Source organism: Mytilus galloprovincialis, chromosome 8 (genome assembly GCF_965363235.1).
Source record: "Mytilus galloprovincialis chromosome 8, xbMytGall1.hap1.1, whole genome shotgun sequence".
NCBI lineage: Eukaryota > Metazoa > Mollusca > Bivalvia > Mytilida > Mytilidae > Mytilus > Mytilus galloprovincialis.
The window spans coordinates 3,386,491-3,408,736 of record NC_134845.1 but is presented as its reverse complement, the minus strand read 5'-3'; the positions used below and the strand labels follow the sequence as shown (position 1 = coordinate 3,408,736).

The 22,246-nt window shown below is 33.6% G+C and overlaps 1 protein-coding gene and 1 long non-coding RNA gene across 2 annotated transcripts; both read right to left on the bottom strand.

The window, feature by feature from the left end:
* Positions 1–4,447: 4,447 nt before the first annotated feature.
* On the bottom strand, positions 4,448–7,141 carry LOC143043080 (LIM/homeobox protein Awh-like). Its single transcript, XM_076215558.1, has 6 exons — positions 7,123–7,141; positions 6,535–6,694; positions 6,111–6,283; positions 5,637–5,851; positions 4,976–5,212; positions 4,448–4,630 (listed from the first exon to the last, which is right to left on the bottom strand). Exons 2-6 carry the CDS (start codon positions 6,670–6,672, stop codon positions 4,578–4,580), a joined length of 816 nt encoding a protein of 271 aa, XP_076071673.1. The 5' UTR covers positions 6,673–6,694; positions 7,123–7,141; the 3' UTR covers positions 4,448–4,577.
* Positions 7,142–12,065: 4,924 nt separating this feature from the next.
* LOC143043079 (uncharacterized) lies at positions 12,066–13,178 on the bottom strand. Its single transcript, XR_012968181.1, has 3 exons — positions 13,089–13,178; positions 12,503–12,581; positions 12,066–12,247 (listed from the first exon to the last, which is right to left on the bottom strand). It is a non-coding gene; the product is annotated as an uncharacterized LOC143043079 (long non-coding RNA).
* Between the last annotated feature and the right edge of the window lie 9,068 nt (positions 13,179–22,246).

Below are 22,246 nucleotides of genomic sequence, written 5' to 3'. Positions count from 1 at the left end.
AACTAACTCAAGCTTTCTTTTCTTTAAAAGAATCACCTGTGTAAAATAAAACAAAATTTGAAAGGCTGTTTTTCTGATGGATAAAATAGTCAGAATAAATTTTTATTAATACAAATCTGATTACTAACAATACTGTTATTAAACTTGGCTTTCTTTTAAATCAATTTCATTTGAAATGTACATGGATCCTGCATGGACAGTTGCATTAGACTTTCCGTATTTGCGTAAACAGGCAAATTACATAGTATCCCCGTGTTGTTTGGTCCACAATACGAACAGTGATAGTATTTTATGTGATAAATGTGGTAAACTTTTCACCGACCCGTGTATTCACGCAATTTCGTCGTGTGACTATTTATCCGACATTCGGGATGAATTCTGGTGCGAAGTACTATGCTTAAACCCAATAACATTAAGTGCCTTTCTTGGTTCCTTAGATGATGAAGATTTCTGTTACATTTTACTCTCGTGCGAAACCGAATTTGAACTAGACTGCGAGCAGAAAAAGCGTTTTCAATTTTTATGCGTCAAACATGTTTACAGATTTTGCAAATCATTTTCTCATTCCTAATTGACAATATGAATTAAGTTCGAAGTTTTTTCTCAATCCGAATTAACAAGGTGAATTAAGTTTAGAGTAATTTCATTTATTATTTTTCTTCCGTGTGTTTTTTCTATTCAAATTTGTATATATTGTGTTATGCATTAATATAGTATTGGTATCACTATCTCTCCTTAGGGAGGCTAATAAAGATATATATATATATATAAGGTAACACCCGGCCACCAAAAGCTTCATTTTTATGAAGCCCAGGTGGTCGTGTGGTCTAGCGGGACGGCTATATGTCACTGTCTGTTTGTGACACCAGGTACTGTCTGGTGAATATTTGAATAAAATTTTATCAAGAGAAAAAAAGCAGGGCGGCTACAGTGCAGGCGATTTGGTGTCACGATATCTCAGTAGCATGGGTTCGAATCCCGGCGAGGGAAGAACAAATTTTTTTCGCAAATTTACAGATCTAACATTGTTGGGTTGATGTTTAGACGAGTTGTATATACAGAATGTACACAGCCATGTATATCACCATCACTGCTGGTGATCCGATGGATAAATCTGTTGTAGAGTTGTCACTGGCTCAGACGTACTTATAAATTAATTATTGTCTGTGACTTTATCTTACATTAATTTGTAGGATCCTTTACTATAGATAATTTAGCTGATATCTCCATGCCTTATATATCATGTACTGTAGTGCGACGCTTGATTAAAACTGACGTGGAAAGGTAACACCTGGCCACCGAAAGCTTCATTTTTATGAAGCCCAGGTGGTCGTGTGGTCTAACAGGACGGCTACAGTGCAGGCGATTTGGTGACACGATATCTCAGTAGCATGGGTTAGTAGCATGGGTTCGAATCCCGGCGAGGGAGGAACAAAAAATTTGCGAAAGCAAATTTACAGATCTAACATTGTTGGGTTGATGTTTAGACTAGTTGTATGTACAGAATGTACACAGCCATGTATCACCATCACTGCTGGTGATCCGATGGATAAATCTGTTGTAGAGTTGTCACTGGCTCAGACGTACTTATAAATTAATTATTTTCTGTGACTGTATCTTACATTAATTTGTAGGATCCTTTACTATAGATAATTTAGCTGATATCTCCATGCCTTATATATCATGTACTGTAGTGCGACGCTAGATTAAAACTGACGTGGAAAGGTAACACCCGGCCACCGAAAGCTTCATTTTTATGAAGCCCAGGTGGTCGTGTGGTCTAGCGGGACGGCTACAGTGCAGGCGATTTGGTGTCACGATATCTTAGTAGCATGGGTTAGTAGCATGGGTTCTAATAGGCGTTGTGTCATATCCTCTCAGTATAAGCATTATGTCATATCCTCTCGGTATTAGCATTATTTCATATCCTCTCAGTATAAGCATTGTCATCTTCTATGCATGTAGTTATTGTGTCATATCCTCTCAGTAAATATATTCTCTCAGTATAGGTTTTGTGTCATATCCTCTCAGTATATGCATTGTGTCATATCCTCTCAGTTTAAGCATTGTGTCATATCCTCTTACTATAGGCATTGTGTGATATCCTCTCAGTATATGCATTGTGTCTTATCGGACCACAGATGAATTATCACGTTGTGATTGGTTAAATGCCGTCACGTGGTGACCCCCTATGAGACTGTAGGGGTTAGTAAGTTTCATATGGGGTTCATGACGCGTTAATGGCGACGTCATCTATTAATGGTGTTGTGTTTCATTGTTTAATTTTCAACAAAACGCCGCAGAAAAAGTCCAGCGTCCGATAAATTCGTTATACGGTTAACTACTGACCCCTTACGGATCCATAGAGGGTGAATAAAATTCATAGGGGACTCGGCCTCCGGCCTCACCCCTATGGATTTTACTAACCCTCTATGGATCCGTATGGGGTCAGTAGCGAACCATATAGCTTATAATATCCTCTCAGTATAAGCATTGTGTCATATCCTCTTACTATAGGCATTGTGTCATATCCCTTCAGTATAGGCATTGTGTCATATCCCTTCAGTATAGGCATTGTGTCATATCCTCATACTATAGGCATAGCGTCATATCCTTTCAGTATAGGCTTTGCGTCATATCCTTTCAGTATAGGTAGTGTGTCATATCCTATACGTATATGCATTGTGTCATATCCTCTTACTATAGACATTGTGTCATATCCTCTCAGTAAAGGCGTGGTGTCATCCTCTCAGTATAGGCATTGTTTCATATCCTTTCAGTATAGGGGTTGTGTCATATCCTCTCAGTATAAGCATTGTGCCATATCCTCTCAGTATAGGGGTTGTGTCATATCCTTTCAGTATAGGGGTTTTGTCATATCCTCTCAGCATAGGCATTGTTTCATATCCTTTCAGTATAGGCGTGGTGTCATATCCTCTCAGTATAGGCATAGTGTCATATCCTCTCAGTATAAGCATTGTGCCATATCCTCTTAGTATAGGGGTTGTGTCATATCCTCTCAGTACAAGCATTGTGCCATATCCTCTCAGTATAAAGATAGTGTCATATCCTCCCAGTATAAGCATTGTGCCATATCCTCTCAGTATAAGCATTGTGTCATATCCTTTCAGTATAGGGGTTGTGTCATATCCTCTCAGTATAAGCATTGTGTCATATCCTCTCAGTATAAACATAGTGTCATATCCTCTCAGTATAGGCATTGTGTCATATCCTCTCAGTATAAGCCTTGTGCCATATCCTCTCAGTATAGGCGTGGTGTCATATCTTCTCAGTATAGGCATTGCATCATATCCTCTCAGTATAAGCATTGTGCCATATCCTCTCAGTATAAGCATTGTGCCATATCCTCTTAGTATAGGGGTTGTTTCATATCTTTTCAGTATAGGGTTGTGTCATATCCTCTCAGTATAAGCATTGTGTCAATATCCTCTCAGTATAAGCATTGTGTAATCTCCTATGCAAGTACGGATTGTGTCATATCAAATTCGTGTAGTGATTATGTGTCATATCTTCTCCATGAAGTGCACCATCTCTTGATTTTGAACCTTGTAAACTAGCTTCTAGCAGATTACAGATTATTAAACCAATGATCAAAGCCTAACCTGCATAGAATCCTGACTAGTTCAATATCAATTAAAATTTAAAAACTGGCAACCAAAAATGTTATTATTTAACAGCTTTTTTCAGCGTATGTATTTACTCTATACTCATAAGAGTTTTCCTGTTGAAGTGACGAAGCTGCAATGTCTCAGTTGACAACAGTCCCGTGTTTATATGCATGGTAATTATACAAATTATATATGGTGAATTTCATAAGTGTGATATTTTCTACTGAATTTTATAATTCGTTCATTTGTTGTATTGTAACACCACTATCCAAGGGTTGGGACGAGGGTTGGGATCCGCCAACACGTTTAACCCCGCCATATTATGTATGTTTATGTATCTGTCCCATGTCAGGAGCCTGCAATTCAGTGGTTGTCTTTTGTTGCTGTTGTGTTGCACATTTGTTTTTCGTTCTTCTTTTTTTGTACATTAATTAGGCAATTAGCTTTCTCGTTTGAATTGTTTTACATTTGTCATTTCGGGGCCGTTTATAGCCGACTATGCTGTATAGGTTTTATTTGCGGTATTGTTAAAGGTCGTAGGTGACTAATAGCTGTTAGTGCAGTTTGTGGAGAGTTGTTTCATTGGCCAACCGTCCACATTTTCTTATATTATATTCTTTTTTTTTATATTAACTCATCAGATCGATACAGCCCAGTGTTGAAGGCAATATTCAATTTGAAGTTAGATTATGGTGTTTGTTTGTGTACAATATGTTGGTTGTTGTGACTACGGTATTATGTTTGCATCATAGTAATGCATTTTTTTTTTTGGTTTTATTTGCTGTCTCATCTAGTTAAGTTGAATGAAAACTAGAATATTCTTTTTATACATTTAATATTAGTTACATTTTCAATAAGTTAACAATATAAATACAAATAAATAACAGTTATTTACAAATAAAATGTGTTCACTTTTTAGCACGTTATATTAGTACGTAGATCTTTGGTTCAGTCGCTGCAGGTCAGGTCATCTAAACTATCAAAGCTGTGTTCTGAGGAACCTACAAAACAAATAATAAATACTTAAAATTAAAAGTATGAACAGTGAATTAGAATAAAAAAAACTTAACACACAACATTCAACGAGATGGCACCAATGTTTCTTGAAGTTATTGATCAGTAATATAATATAGAGAAGATGTGGTCTAGAGCACTTGAAATGAGACCAAGTGATTAGTGTCGTACAGAGTGTAGCAAAGGTGCGAGTTCGTTTCCCGTCAAGGAAAAAAAAGTCAGCATTAAAATCTATCTCCAACACTGTTCCGTTCAAATGATCAGACTTACGCAGAAAATAAACATTGTATAGAATTTTAAGATTTTTTAAAATTATTAACTAATATACTCACTGCATTCTTTGGGAACTGGAGAGACCGTGGTCATCTGCATATTTCTCTTGGACCGTGATCGTGCGTTTTGGAACCAAACTTGTGCCACACGTCTAGTGACTCCAGCTTGGTCGGCAATGGTATCTAAGTCTTGAGGGTCCGGATTCTGTTCTACATTGAAGTAGGACTGGAAAACATGAATCTGCTCTTCTGTAAAAGCTGTACGCTGTCTCTTGGCTTTACGTTTACCTAGACGCTCTAAAAAAGTAAATGAATATTGTTTAACAGAATGTTTAAGACTAACATTTTTTTGCATCTAATAATTTTTTTCTCATTGTGTTGTACCAAATAGATCTGTTCACAATAAATGATACAATTAAAATTGATTGTAAGTTATACTGAAATGTGTATGATTTTTTGTGGAAAGAGCCGCTGACTTGCAATTAAATTAAATATATTTGGAAACAAATCTGCAGGAATATGATGAAAATACAAAAGTTCGCGTTTATAGATATAGGAAGATGTGGTATGAGTGCCAATAAAACAACTTTCCATCCAACTTATTAAAGTAAAACATTATAGGTCAAGGTACGGTCTTCAACACAAAGCATTGACTCACACAGAACAGTAAGCTATTTTTAACTAAAATTAATGATAAATGCAAGAGAATAAGCAGACTTACCATCACCAAGTTTGTTGCCTTGTAAAACTTGTAGATAGTGGATCTTGCAGTGCAGACTGTTGTCATGTAAAGCAAACTGTTCCCCTGTTGAGAGTTGTCTGTTGCAGACACTGCAGCTAAAGCAGTTTAAGTGGTAACAGTTATCATGTGCTTTCCTGACCCAATCGTCGCTAGTGATTGTTACGTTGCATTTGGAACATGGTGTGCCAAATTCTCTGAAAAATAACAAAATATAAATTAGTATACAAGTTTATTGAAAATCGCGTCGTATTTGTACACCAATTAATGTTTTTAAGCTTTGACATGTTGATTTATAGGCACAATATGCAAAACTGATGTCTTTAAAAAATATTTCCTTTAAATGGGAACTATAAACGAGACGAAAACCAGCGTGTTCCAAGATGGTACCGTCTTACTATTTCGAACTTGTTACTTATTGCTGTATCGATATAAGTGTACTTATATTATACTTACTCTTTTCTGCAGTAGATGTTTCCCCCTCTGACGTAACAGGTATTGTGGTTGTCCAGTATGGTGTGACAATGAGAGCAGCGGAGACAGGTCGGATGCCAGGACTGGTCATTTAGACGGAGGACGTATTGGTCTTCTACAACTCCATTACAACCATAGCAAACATGTACAGTAGCCTGGCAAAATAAATAGTAGAATAATTAAATACTGACAATTAAGCATATATTCAAAAATACTATTGTGAATGAAATGATATGTATACAAGATTTTTTCCACATTTTAAAAAAATATATATTAAATTCAGTAAAATATATTAGTGAAATGAAATGAAAGAAATTGTTACTGTATCTAATTGGTAAAATTAAAACTTCTAAATTGTCGTTTCTTTTTTCAAACTAGCACGGACAAGAAAATTAAGTATATTTACCGTTGGGAATGTGTATTCAAATACCGAGTCCGGTGATGAGCAGTTTTCATCTTCATAACTTGTACTGCACTGGAATGTAAAATTACCGGAATCTTCAAACTCAAAGCTGTTGTGAGCAATGTCTGTTAAAGTACCCATGGTAGAACTATGTATATACTTGTTTTTTTTTTTTTTTTTTTTTTTTTTTTTTTTTTTTTTTTTTTTTTTTTTTTCTTCTTTTAAATGAGCACTCAGACTGAAGGGTTTGGAAGACAATTTTAAAACGATAAACGCAATATGACTTAAATTTTTACTAATACAGTAATATGATTAGTATATAATATTAATAATTAATAGCTGTTAAAGAGTGATGAACATATATGCATAGAAAGAAGCTGGGTTTGTGCTTTATTTATTAACGGATGTCTAGTGAGTTAACAAAGCTATATTTAACCAATAATTTAAAAACAATTTATTCATAATAAAAAATATTGGGATGCAGGCCTCAACCTTCATTCTCATGTTGGTGGAAGAGGTATATGTGGCCAGAATTTTGTCATCATTGTGCTCCGAACATTAAAAGTATTTTATTGGAAATGTATATACTTGAAGGACTGTTGAAAGTTAATGTGATACTTTTGCTAGTGGAATATGGGGTTTTATAGAAAGTTAGAATAGTGTTCACTACTCTCACGGGGTGAGTACAGTTAACAGTACTGTCAGCGTGGGGGTAGGGACACTTTACTTACCGTCTACAGTACTCTCAGCGTGGGGTAGGGACACTTGACCACTACAAACAAAACATCACTGAACATCTTTGATCATTAATCAGTGGTCACCGTTAATTAACTTTTAATTAATACTCAATTGGAAAAGCAATGTATTTTTACATGAAAAAGTTTTTAAAAAATATTAAAAAATAATTTTTCTTGCATAAACAATTTATATGTATATAATATTTTTAACTTGCAACGGAATTAGCATCAAATTATAAATACATGAAGTCTCATTTAATTTCTTTTATATTATGGAATATTTTATCGCAGTGCATATCCAAAATTCAGAAATATATTTCAGTATAGGAAAATGAAAATGAATGGCACATATCTTTTTGATACTACTTTTTTTTTTATATAATATATAGAAATAGCAAAGTTTTCATTATTTATAAAGTAATGAAATTATTTCGAGGCTAATACGGGAATAAACTGTCAAAAGACGACATCAATATTACAAAAGTTAAAAATCTTATGTTTATTTCGCTGAAAGAGGCAACATTCTTGGGATCCCAAGATATAATGTTTTGTTACATATCTTTTAAGATATTATCACACCTTATAAGGATTTCGATTAAATTCTATAATTGCATTGTCCGTAAGCTGCAGCAACAGTTTTCAGTTGGATGAAAATTTTGAATTTACTCCCAATATAAAAATAATAGAAAGATGATTGCCCATGAGACAACTATCCATCAGAGACCATAGAATGAGGTTGATAACATCTACGTACGGCCTGAAAAGAGGAACAAAAATACAAATCATGTTTTTAGTACGGCTTATTCATTTTCATTCTTGAATACAACTATTTCCTACATCAATATATTTTAGAAGGATTTATTTGTAACATTTGACGATTTGCAAATGGCAGCCGCAAGTACGAAAAATATTCAATGAAAATTATATCTATCTCTGTTCTTTCAGCAACATAATGTTTTTTCCCTTTGGGCGTATCCATTATACATAAATTGCATTGTAAGCACAGTCACTCTCAATCCTCATTTTCTTAAAGGAGATTTGATTTATTTTTTATTAAAGGATTATATCGACAATGTCTCAGACGATTTAAAAAAAAGAATCAGTTCTGACCAATTTAACAATAGAAATGCCCCCAAATACAAGTTTGATTGACATATCGCATTGAAAGCTCTCCCAAGCATTAACTTCTGATATTTTTATCATCAATGTTTCGGATGCAATTTTTGACTGGAGTTATGTCCCTTGAAATTAAAAAAAAAAACAATGGAAAGTTTTTTTGTTATAGTTCTTAAGTCGTCATTCTTGTCAGATAGCTGCAATCCTGGTACTCCTTTACCCTAATTGTGGACTACCAAATTAGACTTGTCAATGGGTTTATACTTATATGACCGATACGACGGGTTCGACATTTTGGAGCAGGATCTGCCAACCCTTCCGCAGCACCCGAGATCACCCCTAGTTTTTGCTGGGTTCGTGTTGTTCTAGTCCGAGTTTTTTTGGGTTTTTTTTGTATATACTTGGGAACAGGCATGAAACTCAGATCAGCCTTGTTTCTGCGCGTTAGAATCATGTGGTTTCAGCAGCTAAAATCAGATTTCTTTGTAAATAATTTAGTGCTGACTAAAAGAATGACCTGTCTGTAGTATTGGGTTTTTTACGTGGTTTTTTTGGGGGGGGGGGGGGAGAAGAGGGAGGTCACAGTGAACATTTTAAGCTTGGATTAGTTTAAAAATTCTAAAATTGATGTATTTTAAAGTTTTTTTCAACTTGATTTTTTTGTCTAACTTCTGTCAGTTATTTTCGAAAGTTCGATAGAACACTTAAAAAATATTTTACTATTCTATGGAAGGCCGGACTAGAATTTGTCAGAGAATGAAGACGAGATAACCTAGATAACACTAACAGAAATACTATTTGCATTTTATAATTCCAAAAGAAAGTCTGTTGTCAAATATTTTTTATAAAGAATTAAGGGGGGAATGAATGATGTGTCCTACTTTTCTATATTTAAATATATTTAATGACTACAAACATACCGCTACAAACATGCCTTAATTTTGATTGAAAACGATTGAAAACCAGTGGACGGGAAAAAAAATAGCAGACTAAGAAATACTCTTTTAATTAAAATATTGGTAATATCACGAGGCTTTTAAGTTTTGTGTGCCAAACACACATTCTCTGTTGTTATGACTCGTTACTGAGGTATTTCACTTCACGCATTTATTTTTTTTATACAGTGAATTCTTAGTATTATAACATTAACATGTAGCCTTTTTATATATATCTTTTTAAAAAGTCGAATCTAAAGCCAGATATATCAGTTTTACATTTAATATGTGTTTTCAGGACAAAACAGTCAATTTAAACTCGCCTTGGAAGTAAGATGCAATAAAATGATTGCCCATTTATACCCCCCCCCCCCCAACAACAACAACAACAACAACAAAATAAAATAAAAGAGTTGTTGCCGGATGTGGAGGGGGAGGGGTCAGATATGCAAATTAAAATCAATATTTTGTCTTTTCGTGTACGGTTTTTTTTTCAGTTGAATTTATACTTGTTTGCACCTACAGAAATCGGTTTTGTTAAATGTGCTTTTAATTTAAAAAATTAAAATACCTCGTAGCTTCATACTTCTAATTAAGTATGATTATACAAGTATAAAAGATGCAAAAAAACTAAATTATACACCTACATTTAACTTTCAAAAGTCATAACAGTTAAAAATCAAAGTACTGATGTACTGAACATCGGATAACCGCATGTTCTTGTGGATGGTCCGACAACCACTTGTCTTAGAATAAAAAAATAATAGTGCAGTACAAGTGCATATTGGACACTCTACTGACATCATTCGATTTCTCGAATAGAATGGATTTGAGTAGGCATTCGTATTTTCTCGCAAAAAATGCTTAATCATCCATGCAGTTATCGTTCCTTGAGATTGCAAACGTTCTTGAGATATTCGTCCACATGCGTGTGCATAGATATTGATGATTTTTTACATAGATTTAGGAAGATGTGGTGTGAGTGCCAATGAGACAACTCTCAATCTAAATAACAATTTATAAAAGTAAACCATTATAGGTCAATGTACGGCCTTCAACATGGAGCTTTGGCTCACACCGAACAACAAGCTATAAAGGGCCCCAAAATTACAAGTGTAAAACCATTCAAACGGGAAAACCAACGGTCTAATCTATATAAAAAAAAACGAGAAACGAGAAACACGTATAAATTACATAAACAAACTACATCAGATTCCTGACTTAGGACAGGTGCAAACATTTGCAGCGGGATTAAACGTTTTAATGGTACCAAACCTTCTCCCCTTTTCTGAAACAATAGCATAACATCACAACATAGAAAAACACACGATAAAACATCAATTGGAAGGCTTAACTCAATCAAAAAACGTAAATTAACACACTATGAAATAAAGGGCGATATCTTTTTGCGCCAAAAAGTAACTCATTTGCGCCACAACTTGATTGCTCCAATACTTCTTTTGCGCCACCTAATTTTCAAAACTATAGGTATCATTTGCGCCAATTTTTTTTTTCATTCATATATAACAACTAAATGATTGACTTCCCTCCTCCTTTATCCGGGTTTGGGAAATCTACGACTTCTGGAAAAAAAGGTGTCTTACTGTTTTGTGCTTTCTATTTTCAAAATCTAGATGAATGATGGTATTATTCGAGGTCAGATTAATCTTCTTGCAACTTTAACCAAGTAAGGAAAACATTTTCTTGTAACAAGCTTTTGATTTTGACGGCAACAGACATTTGTTTCATGAATATGATGTAATTATCCATTCAAAATAATTGTACACGATTCATCTATGAATAACCTAGCACAACACGACCTTATTTCTCCAGTTTTCTTTACAAATGCCTGACTCTATTTTCTTGAATGGTATATCAGACATCTTGACTCGTGAAAAAATATTCTAATGTTGATGATATCTATGTATTCGTCATGTTTTTGGATCGGTTAAAACACCAAAACGAAAGTTACGTAATGGACATCTAGGCGATAACAATACACCGGAACCCTCACTGTTATCCGCTGTAACAATACAACACTCTACACTCTAAAAATTGTGTTTAGAGCCTAAACACTTTCCTAAACACATTTGTGAAACCGATTTTTGACACGTTTTAAATCTAAACATGTTTAATATTTAATGTGCTAACAGCCTAAACGTGTCAAGCTATAAAGTGCTTAGACTGTAAACATGTTTAGATGTAAAGTGTTTAGACTAGAAACATGTTTTGCTAAAATGTGCTTAGACTGTAAACATGTTTAGTTGTAAAGTGTTGTATCTGGAAACATGTTTAGTTCTGAAGTGTTTTGTCAGGAAACACGTTTAGCTGTGAAGTGTTTTGAATGTAAACATGTTTAGACCATAAAGGGTCGTGAAGAAACATGTTTATCGTTTTAGTGCGATAAGCCGTTACTTCATTAGACCCCGAAAAAAACTAGTATTCCGGAAGGCTAGACTGTAAAACGTATGATAGCTTTCAATACTACATGTGTTCATACCATCACAAAAGGAGCCAAACGCATCAAACTAAGAAACTTGAATTTCCAATTCAAATTGATTGTGACTAATACCTTTTCAATCTGAATGAGTATTTTCTTTAATTCAATTGTCAACATTCGACTATTGCATTTTTTCTTCATTTCAAATATTCATTAAACAGTCTAGAACTTTTGAAATGAAATTATTATTATACTAATTCTAGGATTAAAAACAAAATTACAAGATATGAAACAAAGGAATTTCTGTAATTGTTTATTTTCAGTTAATCATTGAACACAATCAAATATAAACTCATAAAATCATAAATTCATAGCAACGTACATATACATAATATTGACCAATCAAAACAATTTGAAAATGTCCTGTTTTCATTTTACAAGTCAATAAGAGCTTCTCCTTTCTTAGTACCCAACTGCTGGTCACTGGCCTGAAAGATAGAAAAATATTGATAAGCAACTAAGTAGAATTAATCTAAAAATATAAGTATACGAACTACAACACCAAAAAGTAAATGCATGATTTAAGATCAAGATAACAACATTAAAAACGTGGTATAAAAGCATAAATGTACTGATGAGTAAATTGATATTTTTAATATAAAACTTCTTTTCATGCTTAATATCATTCATTTGATCAAATATATATTGACATTTTAAAAATCAAATACACTTCGGATTCTTACCTAGCAATATAGTTGCTACTGTGCATTATCTCCTCTTTTAGCATGTCAAGACAAATGATTTCCTCTGCACTTCTCTCATCTAGAATAAAACAATACATATCAATAAAAATATAAGAAAGCACAACGGCTTATAACTATTGAAGAAAAACAAGCATCTTTTTATTTATTTTGAGCAAATGTTGATTGTGCATTTAGGAAGTGCTTACTAAAACAATGAACTCGATATGACACTGGTTTTGCGAATGATGCACTCGGCAGATTCCGCTTCCCTATATGTTCCATTATAATCTGCCGAGGAGTACCAAATGAAAATTGTCCTCACGAACTCCTTTCCAAGAACATATATATATATATAATAATAAGTGCTAGCTTGCATGATAGAACATTAAACAACTCTTATCTTTACACAAGATAGTTTGAACACTAAGATCTCTTACAAGCACTTGTTTCGTGGGATGATTCCCCCTTTTTCTTCTCCTGAATTGACTATACGGTATAGTGTACTTGTACATAATACTTATAACTGTCAATAATCATTTAAAATTGGCAGTACAAAATAAAAATCAGTATAATTATAACTCCTTACCTTTCTGAAACAGTTAAGTTACGGTCAGTTATGGTCAGAAGTAAACAGCGTGGCCTTTGACTTCGGGTTCTTTGTTTCTTCTTCCCGCTCAAAAAAATAGCACGTGGTATGCATGCCGTCTTCGGCCTAAACGTGTTGTAATTCTAAACGTGTTTAGGAAAGTGTCTCAATATTGAAAGTGCTTAGAATTTAAACACGTTTAGCTTCATATACTTGACGATGTAGCTAAACATGTTTAGCACAACAACATGTTTATTGCAAAGTGCTGAGAGCCAAAACATGTTTAGTGCGAAGTGCTGAGAGCCAAAACATGTTTAGTTTTTAATGCTTAGAAATTAAACACTTTCCTAAGCACATAAGTCTTGCAACACGTTTAAATTCTAAGCACTATTTTTACAGTGTACACACTTTACACAACTGATTTGAAATAATTGGTTATCAACCCGTTTCGATATAAGCTAGCCAGTGTCTAGGGGCGGCGTGAGCTACATGTATCGACTTGGCGTCAGTAATAACAAAAAGATGTTCTCTGAAATTACTTGATTAAATGTTACCAAATGATTTTTCAAGAGTGAATCTAGGAAAGACAATATTCATCAACAAACATGACCACTATCTGCTAAAATGTATTTGAGTTTTAAATTTTTAAATTAAAATTAAGTTAAAATAACGTAGCTAACTATAAGGAGACTCGCATTATCCGATAAAGTCGATAGTGACTTATAGTAGTCTCAGTTTATATACATTTTGTATGTATAGACCTATTGGCGACCTTCTGCTGTTGTATGTTATAAGGTCGGGTTGTTCTCTCTTTGCTACATTCCCCTTTTCCATTCTCAATTTTATATGATTCCCCATTTCCATTCTCAATTTTATATGAATATAATTATGAAAGACAGCAGAGTCACCACGGTGTGAATTCCCTGTCATCTGAAGTTAATAACTCTAGAAATCGACAGATAATCATGACATTTAAAAAAAATCTCTCTTGTTTTCGAAGTTTTTGTAGTTTCGTTTTGCTTAAACAAACTGACACACACAGTATTGTTGATTTTTTTTTTAACTTATGTTCAATGTATACATGGGTAACACCGGTTACTAGGATGATAATCCTGTCACGTATGAATTGGGTAAAACAAATCAGAAAAAAAAAGATGGAAATATGAAAATTTACATGCAATGAGTGCAACAGCATACCGACAATAAGCATGGCTCACCAGGGTTGAAGCTTAAAAGTAAATCAAACTCAATGAACATTTGATTTAAATATAAAAAAGAAGATGTGCTTATGATTGCCAATGAAATAAATCTCCGGAAGAGACCAGAAGTTAACAACTATAGGTCCCCTTTGTTCTGTTCGTTCCAACAAAGTTATTTAGATTTTGTTGAGAATTTAACCTTTACGACAAGAAGAAAACTATTTTGTATGTTTTAATGTTATTGTTTTATGTGATAAATTGTTGTGTTGTTACACCACTGTACCAATGAATGAGGAAAGGATGAGGGGTCGGTTGGAACGCATATTTAACTGAAATAAACCAGTCAAACCTTAATGTCAATATAAGACCCCCACTTATAAATGTCGCTTTACTTTAAGCACCTTTTAAAACTGTTAAGTTAACACATCATGTAAAGAATCGTCAATTCAAGGGCATTTAAAATCTTTAATAAAACTATTCTAATTAGATATATTTTCATCTGATATTTAATAGACGGAAGATGCTGCCCAATGGTAATAATAATCTCAGTTGAATTCTTAAGCAATACAACTTAAAGAATACAAGTTACGATTATTTAAAAAAAAAAAAGCTTATAAAACAGCCAAATGGACGCACAAAAGTAAAAATAGGAGTCACAGATCCGATTGAATACAATTATCAGCCAAATTTTATTGATTTTGTAACATTTGTTTCAAATATGACAAACTTTTTACCCAAAATCACCAGCACCGTATCAGGACCCACCAACACAATGACAGGACCCACCAGCACAGTATCAGGACATAAAAAAATGAGAAAATGCAAAATTTTATTAAATTGCACTGGTTTTTCACAAAATAATTTTGTCTTTTGGATTTGGGTATAGAAAGCGGACTCCATGAGCATTTTTGTTTTATTTTTTCAGTTCTAGATTTTCTGAAAATGAGACAACTTTCAAGAAGAGACAAACATGACACAGAAATTAACAACTGTAGGGCATCGAACGGTCTTCAACAATGAGCAAAGCCCATACTGCATAGTCAGCTATTAAAGGTCACGAAATGACAATGTAAAGCAATTCAAACGAAAAAAGTAACGACCTAATGTATGTGCTACAATTTATGTACAAAAAAAGAAGTTCCGTTTTCAGGATAATGCTGAGTTCACACGTAATTCGAAGTCGATTCGCATTAACTAATTCGAATTAGTTTAATTCGCATTCGAAATGTTTGACGTCCTAACGTAAATTCTAATTCGAATTGCAATGCGCGTTAAATTTGATTTACTGTCCAAACGACGTGAGTTTTTAATTCGTATCAACAAAAACGGATTTCTCATTGATTAAAACGTGAATAAAAGGATTTTAAGGAATATTTGTAATGAAACAGCAGTCCACCAAACAAAACAAAACAAATCTAGAGGTCAACATACAGTATGAAATAATATACGAGTGTGTTCAGTAAATGTACCTGTATGTCAAGTTCTAAATTGCCGAGTCTTAATTTTAAAAGCCGTAAAAATTATCAACAGTCCGTTATAACTTTTCTTGAGATGTTTCTCACTTAGACCATAAACAGAGAGAGGTATTTGTTATTCACATGATTTTATTTCCGGAAACAATATAACCAATTTATAGATAGTACTTTACAAGCAATATTTATACATTTGAAAAATGTCGCCGGTAATTTGCAGAGATAACGTCGAATTTGTCTGCCAGCGACGTCGTGCACTTTAGCGCTAAAGTTGAGGTTACAAAGGGGGGACGCCATTTTTAGGATAAATCGCGTTTATTATGGAGTCAAGCACGGTGACCTATATTTTTTATTTGAGATTTGGAGAAAGCAAGACAAAATGCAGTTTATGCAGAAAAATTATAAAAATGACATTTTCAGAAACAGTTTATTTCTATTTTTTTAGGTCTGAAAAATACCACTTTGAGCATCTGGTCTGCAATGTCAAGCAAGGCTTGAATAATTGTATAGTTATTCGTGTAGTGGTTTATTTTTTTCCTTTTTGTCACTTATCACAGCTTCAGATTGAACCCGATCTTAATAATTTACGACGAAAAATATCTGCTCCAAAAAATTTATAACATTGCCTAATTGTTATTCAAAATTGCACAAATCCCCAATTTTCAGCCTCAATTTTCTCGAAAACAAGCACGGTGACCTATGTTTTATTTTGTGTTTTATATTATAACTCGCCAAGGCCTACAACATATTACAAAATTATAAAAATGACATTTTATCGAGAAACTGTATCGGATGCCCTTAAACATATGTATACTAGTACAGTGATAATGGACGTCATAATAAACTCCGAATTATACTCAAGAAACTAAAATTGATAATCATACAAGACTAACAAAGGCCAGAGGCTCCTGACTTGGGACAGGCTCAAAATTGTAGCGGGGTTAAACATGTTTATGAGATCTCAACCCTCCCCTATAGCCAATGTAGAAAAGTAAAAGCATAACAATACGCACATTAAAATTCAGTTCAAGAGTCCGATGTCAGAAGATGTAACAAAAGAAAATAAATAAAATGACAATAATACATAAATAACAACAGACTACTAGCAGTTAACTGACATGCCAGCTCCAGACCTCAATTAAACTGATTGAAAGATTATGTCTTCATTATATGAATATCAGGCACAATCCCTCATGTTACGGGTTTAGTATCATACTATCATAAAATATATGAGAAGAACATAACCCGTGTCATGCCAACAACTGTTTTTTTTAAATAAATGTGTTTAGTTCCTATGCAAAGTCCCTACAAGTGAATCAATATTAAAGTCAAAATATGCAATCTTTGATGACCTGACAACAGTATCGTAACAAAATCCCTTCTTAATAAGTCTGTTTAAAAGTTTTGTAAGCTTTTGAGGTGAATACTGACATTTTTGTGCTTTGTAAAGAATATTACCATAAAAGATTGGATATGAAATACCTGAACGTATAAGATGTCTGCATGTTGAATTATATTTACGAATTATTTCCTTATACCGAAGATAAAGTTTAGTAAATGTTTTGACTAGTTTGTGTATATATCTATTATATGTAATACTATACAATCGTTATACATATCATATATGCAATATTTTGAAGATAGTCCAAACAACACTACACATATGCATTCTCTTACACATTAAGGTATTATCTCCTAGATTTTTTTTATTCTTTTCTTATATTTAAAGTCCACTTTAAGTTATATATTCTATTTTTGGCGTGGCTTGGTATTTATACATCCCGCTATTGTGTTATTGAATAGTTATGGACTTTTCTGTATTCTTGTCTCTTATTTTGCCTATATACTTTGTCTATATATACGGCGTTTCAGCTGTGGAAATTTCTAGCATAATTTCATGCCATTTGAGCGATTAAGAAAGGACGTTTTAAAAGCTCCAAAGTATAGGAAATTTGAGCGCCGAAATTTTAGGACATCTGAGCAAAAACAAAAATGATAAGCAAATGCCCTTTGAGCGGGACAAATAGAAATGACGAATTCCTTCGTTCGCAGATATAAAATGTTGATCCTTCTCACCACGGGGAAGCGAAAGTTTGTCTTCTCACCACGGGGAGGCGGACGTTTGTTTTCGAGCAGGATATAGTAATAATAAACGAAATGCGGAGTTTATAATGCACACAGTGTACATCATAATTGAAGAAAAAAAAAAAACAAAGCACTTTCATAAAACTTAAAACTCGACGATGACATTATTAACAAGTCAGTTCGGGTTTGAAATTTTCATCAAAGGCTTACCACTACACTACCATTAACTAGCCAGAACTCGTAAAATTAATCGGAAGTAAAATACAAAATAACATAGTTATAATTATTTTAAAATTTTGCTCTCTCTCTTCTTACTTTCTTATACAAATATTTTCTTTATTCATTTAAAAGTATCACAGGAAATTTTGCTCAAATGTCCTATTATAAAATCCAGGCAAATTTAACATCCCGGTGCTCAAATGACAAATTTTGTGCATTTTTTATTTTCGCTCAAATGTCCCTTGGCACAAGTTGACAGTGTCTACATCATGTATAAACCGTTTTGGTTTTATTTGTTGAAATAGTTTGGTTTACAATGATTAAGATTAAAACACAATGTTGACTGCTGCATCCCAAATCTTGACATTTGACCTATTGTTATTGTATGTTTTGCTCACTCGTTGTTGTCAATATAATGGATTTCTATGCGACTGTCATACAAGTGAGAGGTTTAGATAGCTTTAAACCAGGTTTAATCCATCGTTTTCTACATAAGGAAATGTCTGTACAAAGTCAGGAATATGACCTTTAATTTCTACAAGTATCACATAATCATAGCATTATCAATCATTCATGGAAATGTCGGATACACCAGGATAGACAGACATGTAAACCTAAACATTCATTCGAATAACCAAAATTAGTTGACATATTGGATGATCTCAGGTGCGCCCGAAGGGTAAGACTCTTCTCTGAAATTACTGGGCCAATAACTTCAAACTTTAACTGACGTTCCATAATGTGTCTAGTTTGTGATGATTCCATAAACCAAACATAGTTGACCTTTTGCTTATAGACCATGTGCACAGTATTGGTGCTACGTTTGTAACGTCAGAAAACGTTCATCGACGGAACGTTGAGAAGACGTTATTGAAGCCTATGTCAACGTTTGCATCTAAATCTTTTTTTTTCTTCTTTTGTGTCTACTGTGAGTCAATAAAAATTGAAGTTTACAAATTATAGATTTTGTATGTGCGTGTTATTGTTTAAGTATATTAATTGTTGAAGGTTTGAAGTTTAATAAATATTTGAATGATTGAAAGGATAATTTCCATAATGGCGATCGACAAAAAAAGAAACATCATTTATAAATACATTATATTCGTGGTCTAAGCACCGCAGAATTCGGCCATGCGGAGACTCGTTTAAATTGACTAGACCATTATCATCAATATCAACCTCTGAACAAATGTATATAACTGAAAGTGCGGGAACGATCGCCGGAATTCGTTTTGATAACTTCAATTAGAATCCGTTATTATCAATAGTGTTAAAGTAGAAACCATGTATAACTTTATTTCCCTGATGATACGAGGCACCCCATTTGTCGGTACCTGTTTTTCTTAAAATTATTGGGTCTTTGCTTGCTCTTAAAACATAATATGGACAATCAGTGTCATCAGCCTTAACTGCAAAAATTGTTCCATTTGAAACAAAGTCACAAATGTTAGTCTCGTAATCAACCCCTTCGTCGTTATCGGAATCGGCATCAGAGTCATTATGTTCCGATTCTTTGACCAATTTTAATTTATTATATGTTCCCAATTGTGCATCGTTCATACAGGTGCTATAATTTCCAACAATACAACTTTGACAAGAATAACAAGATAATTTTCTTACAAAAACCTCTCCGTCATCGAATGATCGAACTTGGTGAATTTTTCGGTTTTCTTTAACGGAAAGAAAGTTCCGATCCCGATCTCGATTAACGGAGTCTACATATCAAAACAATTCGTCGAGAACATTAAGAAGAGTTTGCCGTGGTGGACAAATTACTCTGCGCGTAATCAAATAGGTCTCTTGAACTTTGTATCACATGTGTACCACGAATAACTGCTAGATTAGCTCGTTTCTTTATAAACCCCCTGCTGCATCTTGTGGACCACGCGCATGAGATGTTTCGAAATAATTTCGAAGAATCTTTGCATATCCAAAATCGGAGTATGAATAACTTACATCTCCCATATAATGTCGACTTTATTGTGAGCTACACCCGTCAGTAAACTCATGCATTACCGATATTTCACAGTTAATAGATTTCAAATATTTCGATACCAAGTTTTGCACACAATGTGTATAATGATGATCATGTTTTTGGTCTGGGCTTATCACAAAAAACTGTTCAGTGACACTATTTGGTTCTTCCGCGGTGCTATCTTTTCCGTCATATTCGAGAACTGAATGTCTATGTAATATTGTAACATGTAGTGAAACCTCTAATTTCTGAAAATAAGAGGATTGAATTTCATTCTGTTCAGTACACTTATAATTCTCAGAAAAATTGTGAACTGTAACACAATGACCTATCGGAAGATTTTCAACCAATGATTTCATTTGCTTAGATTGCAAGTATGCATGGAATTGATGTGCAGGAAATGTCTCTAAAAAAAATTTTAAGTATTGAAACATTTTAGCAGGGGAAGAACTTTTTCTCACAAGAACCAATTTCCTTATCATTTTATCACCTTTAACTTTAACATTTTTGTATTCGTATCGTTCCCAAGAAATTTGGACATCACTTTCATCTAAATGCCCAAAACGTCGGATGACGTCATAGCGAAATTTCGCATAGCATTTCCCGCTAATGTGCGTGCAAAAATAAGATTTTCTGATTCAAATTACTAAAAAAAACTAGATTTCCATGTTACAAGTTACGCTCATATTTTTGACGTTTTTTTCTCATTAGGGATATTTGATTTAATTGTGTTATAATTTTATTATTTCAAAGATATTACTATAAAACTATAGTCTTTTAGACATTACATATCATACCAGTTTTCATTTATTCTAAAAGACATGCTCAAATTAGGAAGAAAAAACGCGGAACTAGTAGGGTTCACCAATACTGTGCGTCAATATTAAGTTTTAAGGGATTGTCTGTGTCTTGTATACTATATATAAGTGACAGAGATAAACTATAAGCTGCAATAATGTTCAGCAAATAAGATATAAACAAGAATGTGTCCACAGTACACGGATGCCCCACTCGCACTATCATTTTCTATGTTTAAAGGACTGTGAAATTGGAATAAATTCTCTAATTTGGCATTAAAATTAGAATGATCTTATCAAAGGGAACATGTATACTAAGTTTCAAGTTGATTGGACTTCTACTTTATCAAAAACTATCTTGACCAAAAACTTTAACCTGAAATTTGCACTATCATTTTCTATGTTCAGTGAACCGTAAAATTGGGGTCAAAACTCTAATTTGGCATTTAAATTAGAAAGATCATATCATAGGGCACATGTATACTAAGTTTCAAGTTGATTGGACTTCAACTTCATCAAAAACTACCTTGACCAAAAACTTTAACCTGAAGCCAAAAACTTTAACCTGAAATTTGCACTATCATTTTCTATGTTCAGTGAACCGTAAAATTGGGGTCAAAACTCTAATTTGGCATTTAAATTAGAAAGATCATATCATAGGGCACATGTATACTAAGTTTCAAGTTGATTGGACTTCAACTTCATCAAAAACTACCTTGACCAAAAACTTTAACCTGAAGCGGGACAGACGGACGGACGAACGAACAGACGGACGGACGAACGGACAGACGGACGGACGCACAGACCAGAAAACATAATGCCCATAAATGGGACATAAAAAAGGTTAATATGAACAAAATTGTCAATTGATCCCATAAGGAGTTATGGCCCTTTAAAGACAATTTTACACAATTTGTTCATATTTGCGACCATTTGAAAATCTTTTTCTTTGAAACTACTGGACCTAATATTATACTTCTAATTTTTTATTGAATGCTCCTTAATGTCTCTTGTAAATAAATTGTATCTGAAGTTTTGATCCGTCATCAAACATGACTGCCATGGCTAAATATAGAACATAGGTATCAAATGCAGTTATTGTTTTAGATCTCAAAATTAAAGCATTTAGAGCAACCCGACATAGGTAAACATGTTCAATAGGCGAAGATCCATCAGCAGTGAAATTTCAACCGAACCGAACAACCCATTGTTATGTTGCTGCCACTAAATTGGTAAATATTGTAATGTTTGGTAATTATCTTGAATATTATTGAAGATAAAATAAAATGTTAAAACATCTAAAAAGGTTCAGCGAGGTAAGATCTGCAAAATAGTTTATATTACCAAATTGTCAATTGACCTCTTAAGGAATTTTTGACCTTTCAAGACGTTTTAACCTTCTTTGTATATC

What these genes read in the sequence shown, in the direction of transcription:
- LOC143043080 (XM_076215558.1), bottom strand. Translation starts at nt 6,672, where the DNA reads ATGGGTACTTTAACAGACATTGCTCACAACAGCTTTGAGTTTGAAGAT. An exon ending in TTGAATACACATTCCCAACG is followed by an intron (nt 6,284 to 6,534) that starts GTAAATATACTT and finishes TTATTTTGCCAG; the next exon opens with GCTACTGTACATGTTTGCTA. An exon ending in TCCAGTTCCCAAAGAATGCA is followed by an intron (nt 4,631 to 4,975) that starts GTGAGTATATTA and finishes TTTGTTTTGTAG; the next exon opens with GTTCCTCAGAACACAGCTTT.